Source organism: Dermochelys coriacea, chromosome 2, assembly GCF_009764565.3.
Source record: "Dermochelys coriacea isolate rDerCor1 chromosome 2, rDerCor1.pri.v4, whole genome shotgun sequence".
NCBI classification, from domain to species: Eukaryota; Metazoa; Chordata; order Testudines; family Dermochelyidae; genus Dermochelys; species Dermochelys coriacea.
The window spans coordinates 228990415-229003399 of NC_050069.1; the positions used below are offsets into that span (position 1 = coordinate 228990415).

The 12985-nt window shown below is 42.9% G+C and overlaps 1 protein-coding gene across 5 annotated transcripts in view; it reads right to left on the minus strand.

Annotated features, from left to right (window-relative positions):
* Positions 1-12985, minus strand: part of RUNDC3B (RUN domain containing 3B) — a 153684-nt gene that overhangs the window by 98858 nt on the left and 41841 nt on the right. For all 5 annotated transcript variants that reach the window (XM_038391275.2, XM_043509376.1, XM_038391273.2 and 2 more), the window contains exon 3: positions 2436-2569. In XM_038391275.2, the coding sequence (XP_038247203.1) occupies positions 2436-2569 (134 nt within the window). The remainder of the gene's footprint in view (positions 1-2435; positions 2570-12985) is intronic.

The window sequence follows — 12985 nt, forward strand, 5'->3', positions numbered from 1 at the left end:
GGTTCGCCCATGCAGTGCTAAATAGCCTCCAGGCAGACCACGAGGGAGGGAGAGCACATGCGGGGCTCAATGGGACACTGCTGCCAAAAATCTCCCATTAGAGGTATAGGGGCACACAGACACCTAAAGTGGAGCACCCATAGGGACACTACTCAAAGAAGAACAACGCTTCCTCAGTCCCCTACCACCCTTCCTCTACTTATGCTACATTGATGGCATCTTCATCATATGGACCCACAGGAAGCAGGCCCTTGAAGAATTCCACCTGGATTTCAACAATTTCCACCCCACCATCAACCTCAGCCTAGACCAGTCCACACAAGAGGTCCACTTCCTGGACACTACAGTGCAAATAAGTGATGGTCACAAACTATCCTGTACTATACACCCTATACTGTAGGGGGCGGCAACTTTTCAAAAGTGGTATGCCGAGTCTTCATTTATTCACTCGAATTTAAGGTTTCGCATGCCAGTAATACATTAACCTTTTTAGAACGTCTCTTTCTATAAGTCTATAATATATAACTAAACTATTGTTGTATGTAAAGTAAATAAGGGTTTTTAAATGTTTAAGAAACTTCATTTCAAATTAAATTAAAATGCAGAGCCCCCCGGACTGGTGGCCAGGACCCGGGCAGCGTGAGTGCCACTGAAAATCAGCTCACGTGCCACCTTTGGCATGCGTGCCATAGGCTGCCTACCCCTGACTTAACCTATATCCTTATGTTAATAAACTTGTTCTATTTTTCCTTCAAACCAACTCAGTGTTGTTCTTGAAGGGAAGGGTGCATTACCGCAATTAAGTTACTAAGCTGTAATGCCCGAACTCTTTAAAACAGCAGCGAATATCTTCAGTGAATGCAAAGTGATAGGGTCTGTACATTGCAGAGAGACAACTCCGAGGTGCTTGGGGGCTGGAGTTAATTGATTGTTACCAGCAAGGCTAAGACTGGTAGAGTCTCAAGAAGTTTGCTGGTTCAGAAGACACCTTGGGGTGGCTGGTAGCTGACACACAGTGTCTAATCTCCAACAAAGCTCACTCTTTCTGTGGCAGAGAGATAACACAGTGGCCCAGTCTCCTAAGGCAATTTCAAGTTAGATATTATTTTCTCCACTTTCTAGAAAAGTGGTTTTTATACAGAAATTAACTTTAATAGAAATGTTGGCTTCTGGTCAATTGGGGAGAAAATATTATCAAACTTTGCAGACAACTTTCCCAACAAAGAAACGTCCCCATATGATACAGAAGAAGAAGGATTTGTATAGACAAATTAGCCCCAGAGGAATGTGTTTTGATCTGCGAAACAGGACCTGCAACCTCAGCGTGTAGCATGATAATAGAAAATTTCTTTAAGATACTGTTTCAATAGTATGCCAGTCAGGTTAAAAATTATTTTATTTATATATAAAAATTGAAAAGAGTTTTATGCACGGAGTAGACAAGTTCAGAGAGTATTGGGATTCACTTCATAACCAAACTTCCCAAAAAATATTATTGTATATTACCCCCTGGAAATCCTCCTGGGGCTTCCTAGAGGAAACTGTCACAAAGAAATGAAGAATTAATCTTTCATCTGCTAGTAGCCACTAGATAACTGATAGCCTTTCGCTTGAAAAATAGCCTAAATTGAGAAGAATGGTTCCAAAATAAATGGGAGGATGTTATTGAAAAATTTAAAAAAAAAAAAAAAAAAAGAGGACAAAGGTACTTTGATATTTGGTTTCAGAGTAGCAGCCATGTTAGTCTATATTCGCAAAAAGAAAATGAGTACTTGTGGCACCTTAGAGACTAACAAATTTATTTGAGCATAAGCTTTCAGATGCATTCGATGAAGTGAGCTGTAGCTCATGAAAGCTTATGCTCAAATAAATTTGTTAGTCTCTAAGGTGCCACAAGTACTCCTTTTCTTTTTGATATTTGGGTACCATATATTCAGGACTCAGACAAAGTACAGTAACCTGCAGGAAAAAAACAGCACACGTCTTTTTCTAAAAAATATTAATATTTGATAGACGTGCCTGATTTGATAAATATGAGTAGAGTCCGTAGTTTCACTCAATTTAATAAAAACCACCAGAAACAATATGTTTTGGATGGTGTGAACAGGCTCAACCTGTTATATGATAAACACTCTGTTAAATAGAAAGATTTGATGAGATTTATATTCCTATATTTTTCTCTAAACAAAAAAAAGCTCACTGTTGTAATGATTATCATTTTGTTTCTGCTATTTACATGGCAAGGATTTATACAACTTCCCAAATAAATAGTTAAACAAACAAAAGAAAAAAAAACACAAAACAAAAAACTTTGAAGGATTTTACAGAATAAACTTAGCCAGTTATATTTTCCTGTTGGGAACAAAAAATAAAAAGATTAACATGCTCATACAATAAATGGTAATTTGCAGCCACCTTGACGTTTTATTTCTTACCTTTGCTCTAGAAGAACTGACATTCTCCATATTCTCAATGCTGCAGATGCAATTGTGTGAAACCTTACGGCAAGCTACTCTGATATAGTCCCAGAAGCTACGAGGGCTTTCATAGCCAAACCAGGTGATCTGACCTTAATCAGAAGGCAGAAGACACAAAAATACAGGTAAAGAATATGGATTGTTAGAAACAACGAGGACACATACCCAACATTTTAGATACACCTCAAGCTCTGTTACCACTGTTATTGCACTGGTATAGCACAAGTCCCTAGTGTAGATGTTTTGCACTTGCACAATACGTGACTTGCACTGGTGTAGCTTACCTTGCTTTGAAACCAGTGCGTAGATAAAGATTTAGTTTTGTCTTACTTTTTTTTTTAAACTATTATATTGCAATAGCACCCAGAGCTCTAAACTGTAATTAGGGTCCCAGTAAAAAGAAAAGGAGTACTTGTGGCACGTTAGAGACTAACACATTTATCTGAGCATAAGCTTTCGTAAGCTACAGCTCACTTCATCTGATGCATTCAGTGGAAAATACAGTGGGGAGATTTATATACACAGAGAACATGAAACAATGGGTGTTACCATATACACTGTAAGGAGAGTGATCACTTAAGATGAGCTATTACCAGCAGGAGAGCGGGGGGGGGGGGAAGAGGAGGGGGGAAGGAGAGGGGGAAAACCTTTTGTAGTGATAATCAAGGTGGGCCATTTCCAGCAGTTGACAAGAACATCTGAGGAACAGTGGGGGGGGGGAAAATAGTTACTTCATTTAATGACCCATCCACTCCCAGTCTCTATTCAAGCTTAAGTTAATTGTATCCAGTTTGCAAATTAATTCCAATTCAGCAGTCTCTCATTGGAGTCTGTTTTTGAAGCTTTTTTGTTGAATAACCACTCTTAGGTCTGTAATCGAGTGACCGGAGAGATTGATGTGTTCTCCGACTGGTTTTTGAATGTTATAATTCTTGATGTCTGATTTGTGTCCATTTATTCTTTTACGTAGAGACTGTCCAGTTTGACCAATGTACATGGCAGAAGGGCATTGCTGGCACATGATGGCATATATCACATTGGTAGATGCGCAGGTGAATGAGCCTCTGATAGTGTGGCTGATGTGATTAAATAAATAAATAAATTTGTTGGTCTCTAATGGTAATAGCTTATCTTAAGTGATCACTCGCCTTACAGTGTGTATGGTAATACCCATTGTTTCATGTTCTCTGTGTATATAAATCTCCCCACTGCATTTTCCACTGAATGCATCCGATGAAGTGAGCTGTAGCTCACGAAAGCTTATGCTCAAATAAATTTGTTAGTCTCTAAGGTGCCACAAGTACTCCTTTTCTTTTTGCGAATACAGACTAACACGGCTGCTACTCTGAAATAGGGTCCCAGTGTACTTCACAAACTCAAAGGCAAGGTCCAAAAAGAGCTAAAAATTCAAGTGAAGATAGCAATAATGGTTTTTTGTTTTTTTTTTTGTTTTTTTTTTAAACTAGACAGGGCCATATTCACTTCATGAATAAAAAGAAGCAAAGAGAGCGAGAACCTGTATAGTAAAGCTATGCTTTACAGCAATTTTAAATTTATTCCCATTTGTTCTAGAAAACCATTGCTCCTATGCCAGCAGTTCCCAAACTGTAGATAGTGACCCCATCAAGAGATGGGATTGCAACGATCCATACTATGCAAAGGACACCATTTTGCTATGTACACTGTGACCTTGCACATACAGTGAGTGCGAGATCACGATGCCTGGAGGATGCCATCCTTCAAACAGCATAACCTCGCATGCACCATATGTACAGGGTCCTATACTGTGTGTAGGAAGCCAATTTGTAGAGAAAAATGGCATCCTCCATGCAGCGTGACTTCTCACGTACAGTGCGTGCAAGGTCATGCTGTGCAAAGGATGTGCATGTTGCTCTTCAAAATGGCAACCTGTATGCTGTCTGAGGTCCCAGCAGGGAAGTCTTCATTAAAATGGGGTCATGCTGGCAAAAACTTGGGAACCCCAGTCCTATGCCAACCAGTAGCAGATTTTGGGGCCCTGACAGTTGGTTTTCCATTGGAGGAACAATCACTGATGTGAAGTCTAAGTATTTTCTTATTGCAACTTGTTTTACTTGCAGTATATAAACACACCAGTCCTTGAATACTGGTGGTAAAACAGCATGTAGCAAATTCCCTCTTTCAGAAATCTTAGCCAAAAAACATCCTTGAATGGTTAGTCCAATTGATTAGTGTGATTAAGGCAAAGGGCAAACTCTCCTGTTGTTTGCAATAGCTCCCCCAAAAAAACAAACAAACAAACACACACAGCATTTCTTCCATGACTGAATAGTGCTTGTGTAACACTGACAGACCCTGGTCGTGGACGGGATCGAAGCTGGCATCTCTGGAGCTTAGTGCATGAGCAAAATGCCAACTGGTTGTTTGCTCTACAGCCTTAGTGTGACACACACACACACACTGGAGGTGTGTGGATTACACTTGCATGCAAAGAATTTTTTTTAAACTATGTGTAATGTGCCATCTGATTACTAATCATAAGGATAGATATGCAGTTTCTCCATACAAAGTTCAAATCTAGATAAAAAATAAAAAACCTAGAAATTAAAACTTAAATAAAAGATCTGATTCTCTTTTCGCTTTAAAATATAATCTCTTTAAAAAGTTAAAACCTCAAATATCAGTCTTGCTTGTTCTTCCCACCTCATACGCTTAAAATGCCAGAGTGAGTGAAATCAGGTGGCAAAATGAAACTGTCATACCTATAAATGCAACTGACCATTTACATCAGCTGAGGATCTGCCCCAAGTCTAGAAAACTCAAGCCTCATTTCCAGACCGCATTTGCTATTTGACTTGCCACTTCACCACCTGACCTTGCCACATGAATTCATACAGGAAGTTGAAAACCTGAAGAAAGACTTATTAAAAATAAATAAAGAGGGAGAACCAAGTATAGTATCTCAATCCTTCCATTCAGTAGTATAGCAATCACAAGGATTTCCAATGTAGCAGAAACTTTTAGTTTCTTCCATTATTTAAAAGAACCAGTGAGGATTTTTATCCCCAAAGCAGCTAATTGTTTCCACAAAAAGAGAAAATATATAAATACAAGATACAATATAATTACAAGATGCACAGTGGATTCCAGGAGATTTCACTGGCTAATGACAGACTGAAATAGAACCCAATGAATGTGGAAAGAATCCGTTTTTAATCCAGGCCGATAGATTATGGCAGTCAAGAAGTTTGTGGGAGATTTTAAAAGAATCCAGATGGGCTTCATTCCATCGTAGCAGAACAGAGCTTGGGGAAAAAAAAAAAAAAAAAAAAAACAAACAACAACAACTTTGCCTATGAAAAATAATCTTAGCCAGCCTGTTTCATTCGTTCATTCTCCCTTCCTTTAGGATTTGCTAGAATTGTGTCTAAAATACCTTCCAAAATGTCAAAAGATTTCCTATTGTTATTTTTAGATTTTTTTTTCCTGATTGTCAAAGTTTACTTCCATTCTCCGATTTTCCCCATTTAAAATAAATAAATAAATAAATAAATTAGACTTTGTGAGCAAATAAAATATTTACCAAATAGTCAATACAACATCAGGACAATCAGAACCAAGCTCTACCCAAGATACCCAGCCAGGTCCAGGACAATGGATTAGCAAAACTGACTCATGTGTGAAAGTCCGAGCAATTTAAAAATTCTATTTTGGGGGGGAGGGAGGACCTGTTTGGTGTTCTGTACCATAATTTAAATGAAAAGCCAGGATTATAACAGGAATGCAGAGTATTAGTTACCAAGTGTTTGTAATTTAACTTTCATGTGTTTAGGAAATGCTGAATAGTTAGTAACTTTTTTCTGTATTATAGTTTAATTAAATTGCCAAAACAATTGAACCTGATCAAGCAAGCTTTCACAATCAAAAAGCTGCACTTCAGGCTTCACTTTTCAAATAGATAAGTTACGTCTTTTACTTACAATTGACAAATACAAATTATTTTGATGCCCTAGAATTATTAACTGACATTACTGTCACGGTCTCTGCATCTGCAAAAAAACCCAAACAATTTACATATAATTTATGGCTATTTGGCCCATCCTGCAACATCCTCAAAGACGATTAGTATAGCAAAGTCTGGAAAATGTCACAACGTGAACATTACCAGGTATTTCCTTATGGATATCTTGCAACAAAATCGCCTGTTTCTTTAGCATCACAATCCTCCATGCTACTCCGGTACATGATCTGGCTATGATCTTTGACCCTTAATCCAGTAGCTCCCAAATTTTTTACAAAGGCAACCCGCCAACCACATTTTGTCATTTTTTGTGACCCACCATTACACTTATGCACCTTCCACCCAAGCACTGCCACCCTAATCCCAGACAAACTGGAGAGCAAGCCCATCCTGCATTCACCCTACAGCAGAGGCTCCAGTCCCACAGGGATGGACCCAACACCCTGCTCCACAGGGTTACTGCAGCACTCAGGTTTGACCCGGCCATGCAGGACATTTGAATAGGAGAAAGGAATTTTTTTTAAACTAACACCTGAGTAGTTGCAGGATTAAAGTTGAGCGTGCCTTTGGCCGCTTGCAGGAGCTCGCTAATGACAAAACTAGAGGCCGCCTTGTGCTTCTCTGTAGAATACCAAGTGTACTCATATAAACCATTTAATGTACTGGTATACACTGTATAATGATTTTTAAGTGATTTGTATTGTCTCTTGTTGGAATTGCAACATACTTTATGTATGGGAAGTGCTTTCATGAAACTGTAGTCACCTTTGAACAAAAAGATTATTTCAAAAATAGTGCAAATTAAAACTAAGTCAATAGAAGTGTACAATTTTGCTAACATAAAAAACAGAAGCTCATGAACAGCGGAGCACAATCTTAATTAAGAGTCCAATCACCAAGTGCACATACACATTGCAGAAGCAATGTTCACAGTCACGTGTAGATGTGCTGTCTTCTTGGTCACTTTACCTTGCGAGCTGACCACAGGACCCTGTGCTGCATGGCATTGATGGCTGGCCACTGGACTTTTGGAATGCCATGGGAGAACGGCTTGGGGTGGCCTGAAGAGTTCAAAATAGGCCTCCTAAAACTTGCTGTTCTTGGTGCCCTGTGCTCAGCTAACAAATAGGAGCAGCAAACAGGGGAATCTTGCCACGGAGTTCTCTAGGTGAAGGAGAAATAACTACGCAACCCTTTGGGAGAGTGTGTTGTCTGTTAATAGGTTTGTAGTTGTGAGCTTGCTTGCTTGCTGTGCGCCTGCTTGGTTGAAGTTTATAGTGTGGTCGGTTTGGGGCACTGTGTGCTGAGCCTAGCGGCCTGCTAGGCAAGACTGAGAGCTTCCTAATTAGCCTACTACTACTACCCTTTAGGATCCCTTGACAAGAGGGCAAGGCTAACTCGGGGAGAACAGGTTTCATAGTAGCAGCCGTGTTAGTCTGTATTCGCAAAAAGAAAAGGAGTACTTTTGGCACCTTAAAGACTAACAAATTTATTAGAGCATAAGCTTTCGTGAGATACAGCTCACTTCATCGGATGCATTTGGTGGAAAAAACAGAGGGGAGATTTATATACACACACAGAGAACATGAAACAATGGGTTTATCATACACACTGCAAGGAGAGCGATCACCCAAGATGAGCCACCACCAGCAGCAGTGAGGGGGGAAAGGAGGAAAACCCCCCATGGTGACAAGCAAGGCAGGCCAACTCCAGCAGTCAACAAGAATATCCGAGGAACAGTGGGGGGTGGGGTGGGCGGGGAGAAACAACATGGGGAAACAGTCCCACTTTGTGCAATGACCCATCCATTCCCAGTCTCCATTCAAGCCCAAGTCAATTGCATCCAGGATGGTCACATGGACACCACCCTGTGTCGGAAACCTACTGACCGCTATTCCTACCTACATGCCTCTAGCTTTCATCCAGATCATACCACTCGATCCATTGTCTACAGCCAAGCTCTGCGATGTGACCGCATTTGCTCCGGCCCCTCGGGCAGAGGCGGACGCCTGCGGGATCTCTGTCATGCATTCCTACAACTACAATGCCCACCTGCTGAAGTGAAGAGACAGATTGGCAGAGCCAGAGGAGTGCCCAGGGGTCGCCTACTGCAGGACAGGCCCAACAAGGAAAATAACAGAGCGCCACTGGCCATCACCTTCAGCCCACAACTGGAACCTCTCCAACGCATCATCGGGGATCTACGGCCTGTCCTGGGGGACGACCTATCGCTCTCGCGGGTCTTGGGGAACAGGCCAGTCCTTGCTTGCGGACGGCCCCCCAATCTGGGGCGGGTACTCGCCAGCAAACACGCACCACACGGCAGGGCCACTGGCCCAGGAGCCTATCCTTGCGGCAGGGCCCGTTGCCGGCTATTCAGGGGATACCATCGTGGGGCCTGGTCGCATCGGCCGCGCTGTCGGGGGCTCGTTCACCTGCGCATCTGCCAATGTGATGTGTGCCGTCGTGTGCCGGCGATGCCCCTCTGCCATGTGCGTTGGCCGGGCTGGACAGTCTCTATGTGGAGGAGTGAATGGACGCAAGTCAGATGTCGGGAATTGTAGCATTCAAGAACCGGTTGGAGAGCACTTCGGACTCTATGGTCGCTCGATTGCAGACCTAGGAGTGGCTATCCTTCAACGGGAAAGCTTCAGGAGCAGACTCCAGCGGGAGACTGCTGAATTGGAGTTGATTTGCGGACTGGATGCAATTGACTTGGGCTTGAATGGAGACTGGGAGTGGATGGGTCATTGCACAAAGTGGGACTGTTTCCCCATGTTGTTTCTCTCCCCACCCCACCCCCCACTGTTCCTCGGATATTCTTGTTGACTGCTGGAGTTGGCCTGCCTTGCTTGTCACCGTGGGGGGTTTTCCTCCTTTCCCCCCCCCCCCACTGCTGCTGGTGGTGGCTCATCTTGGGTGATCGCTCTCCTTGCAGTGTGTATGATAATCCCATTGTTTCATGTTCTGTGTGTGTGTGTGTGTGTGTGTGTGTGTGTGTGTGTGTGTGTGTGTGTGTGTGTGTAAGTAAATCTCCCCTCTGTTTTTTCCACCAAATGCATCCGATGAAGTGAGCTGTAGCTCACGAAAGCTTATGATCTAATAAATTCCTTAGTCTCTAAGGTGCCACAAGTACTCCTTTTCTTTTCGGGGAGAACAGGGAGCTTTTAAAAGCCAGCTCATAAGAAAACAGAGAAGCTAGCGAACAGAAGCAGCGAACAGGAGAGCATGGGAGCCAGACCCACCTAATGAAAATTCTCTAAGAAGTTAGGCCAATAACTCTCCTACCACCAACACACACAACAACAAACCTCACACAAACACCGAACAAAAATAAACCCCTTCAAGAGTAAAATAATGCAGGCAGAAGTCGAGCGCCAGTGTGGGGCCTATCCACTTTATTATATTGAATGCAGCACGTATGATTACCTGCCTTGCAGGCTGGTGGCATGTGTGCGCACTCAATGCAAGCATATCGTGGCCCTAAGAGATGTAATACAAGCTCTTCAGACCACAGGAGCTGAACTGGAGGAGCTAAAGGAGACAGAGAGGTACACAGAAAAGACTTTCCAGGACACAGTAAAGCCGTCCCTCCCACCATCTAAGAATCTCTGTGCTGCTGAGGAGGATAAAAGTCTCAGAGAACGAGATCATCAAGCTGGACTGGAGAGAAATGATCTCACAGTTGGGACCCTCCTTCCAGATGATGTCATGGTATCCTCTCACACTAAGGATACCCCTCCAGGGCAGGTGACCCCTGTTATTAGGAAGAGCTCGGTAATGGTAGCAGGGGAAGTTGATTATTAGAAATATAGATGTTTGTGTTGGTGATGACCAGGAGAACCACACGGTGAACTGCCTGCTGAGTTTGAAGTTTGTGGCCCTCTCGAGACATCCAGACAGACTTATGTGCAGTGCTGGGGAGGACCTGGTAGTCATGGTACAAGTAGATAGTACTGACATAGGGAAAAGGTAGGAGACAGGTCCTGGGGTCCAATTTTAGACTGCTAGGTAAGAAATTAAAGTCCAGGACCTCCATGGTAGCATTCTCTGAAATGCTTCCAGTTCCACATAAAGGGCCCATTAGATAGGAAGAACTTCAAGGTCTCAATGTGTGGATGAGACAATGGTGTTCAGAGGAGGGATCTAGGTTTATTAGAAATGGAAGAGCCTTTTAGAAAAGAAGGATCTTTTATAGAAAGGATGGGTAGAGCCCTGCGCAGATACAAAAATGATCAACCCACGATCTGAACCATGATCCACTAGCCATCTTTTACCTGTATCTGTGTCTGCACCGGCAGCAGCAAGCCATCTCACAAGGGCTAGCAACCGGGATGGGAAGGAGCGAGTGGGGGGGGGGGCAGGTTCTTGCAGGGAAGAGGCAGTGTGAGGATAGGGACTGAGGGGTAAGGTGCAGCATGGGGGCGGGGTGGCGAAGAGAAGGAATGGCGCAGAGAGGGAGGCTGGGAGAAAGGGGCGTTGCATCACATGCTGCTCCCGGGGGCTCGCAAACAAAGGCACACAGCATCAGCAGTGCATGTTGCATCACAGTGGCCCGGAGTAGTGGGGTGCCAGGATCCCGCCCACTCCAATCCCTGGACAGGAAGGAGCATGGCGAGCAGGTGCTGAAAAATCTAAGAGAATGTTGGGAACCATGAGGAAAGGCATAGATAAGACAGAAAATATCTTAATGCCGCTATAAAAGTCCCTGGGATGCCCACACCTTGAATACTGCATCTAGTTCTGGTTGCCCCATCTAAAAAAAAATCATTAGTGTTGGAAAAAGATACAGAGAAGGGCAACAAAAATGATTAGGGGTATGGAAAAGCTTCCATATGAAGAGACTACTAAGGGCGGGGGGACATGATAGAGGTCTATAAAATTATGAATGGTGTGGAGAAAGTGAATAGGAAAGTGTTATTTATCCGATCACATAACAAGAACCATGGGTCACCCAAAGAAATTAATAGGGAACAGGTTTAAAACAAACAGGAGGATCTTCACACAATACATGGTCAGCATGTGGAGCTTGTTGCCAGAGGATGTTATGACAACCAAAAGTACAAGTGGGTTCAAAAAAACTATTGGATAAGTTCCTGGAGGATATGTCTGTGATGCTTTATAGAATCTGGGGGACACTTTAGGATATTATGAATACCAATATTATAATGAGTTGTGCCAGATATTTTTGCCTTACACAGCATGTTCTAATTTGCCAAGTATGATAATCTTGTTTATGGGTTTGTATCACCTTTGTATTGCAAGTTATACTTATGTCTGTAGTTCCAAACTTGTACTGTACATCCGACTGACACCCCCAATAGATTGGTTTCAGCATTGCCTAGCCTGCCCAATGGCTCATCAAGAGTTATCAGTGATACAGCTGACCCACTGAGAAAAAGCAAGGGCTATACCTTATGACTCAGCAAGGCATGCAGGGGCATACCTATGGACAGAACTCTAAGGCTTCCAGGTCATGGGCTGTGCAAATTGTGTTTGGAAATACAAGCTGCATGGCAAAAGACAGCTGCATCTTCTCCATTTTGTCTCCAGTCCTGCTTCTTGCCTCTGGAGTAACTTTTCTACAAACGAAGCTCTGAACAAAGGACTGAATGACCCATCCAAGTTGTAGATGTGTTTCAGAGGGACTTTCAAGCCAGCAAATTTACTAACACTGCTAAGAACCTGATATATGGACTTTGAAATCTTTGTATGTATGTAATTGCTTTGCTATTTAACATCTCTCTTCTTGTTTTTTCTTTATAATAAACCTTTAGTTTTAGGCACGAAAGGATTGGCCAAGAGAATGGTATTTTGGGTAAGATCCAAACGTATACTGACCTGCTAACATGGTTGACCCTTTGGGGTCAGAAGAACATTTTGTATATATTAACAGAGGTTTTTAAATAACTTCTCACTGTACTGGACCTAGGTGCTTATTGGGAGCCAGAAAACTGGAATGCAATGGAGGGCAGTGTGATTTCTCTTCCCCCTCCCCCCCAAGTCTTTTTTGCTTCTTGATAACCAGTGTAGGGATCAGAAGCACAGTTTGTGACTGGTTGGGGAGATTAATTTCAGTGTTACCCACCAGTCTTGGGAATATCTGTTCTCCCTTCTGAAGCCTGTCTGGACCTCGGCATTTCCAGTGAGGGCAGCCCTAGGGACACTGGGTCACAAGGTCCATCAGTGGTTATTAGCCCACACGGACAGAGATGCAACCCCCTGACTATCAGGAGCTGGGACTGGAGGACACGGGATGGATCATTTGATAAATTGCCCTGTTCTGTTCATTCCCTCTGAAGCATCTGGCACTGGCCCCTGTCTGAAAACAGGATACTGGGCTAGATGAACCACTGGTCTGACCCAGTATGGCAATTCTTATGCGTGTCCTGGGAAGGGGTAGCCTTTGGGAAGGGAATGGCTTCTGGTTACAAGCATGTCCAGAGAAGTGCTGTTGTTCCAGTAACTACTGTTGGCCAACATTTTAGTGCATAACTGGGATGTTGTC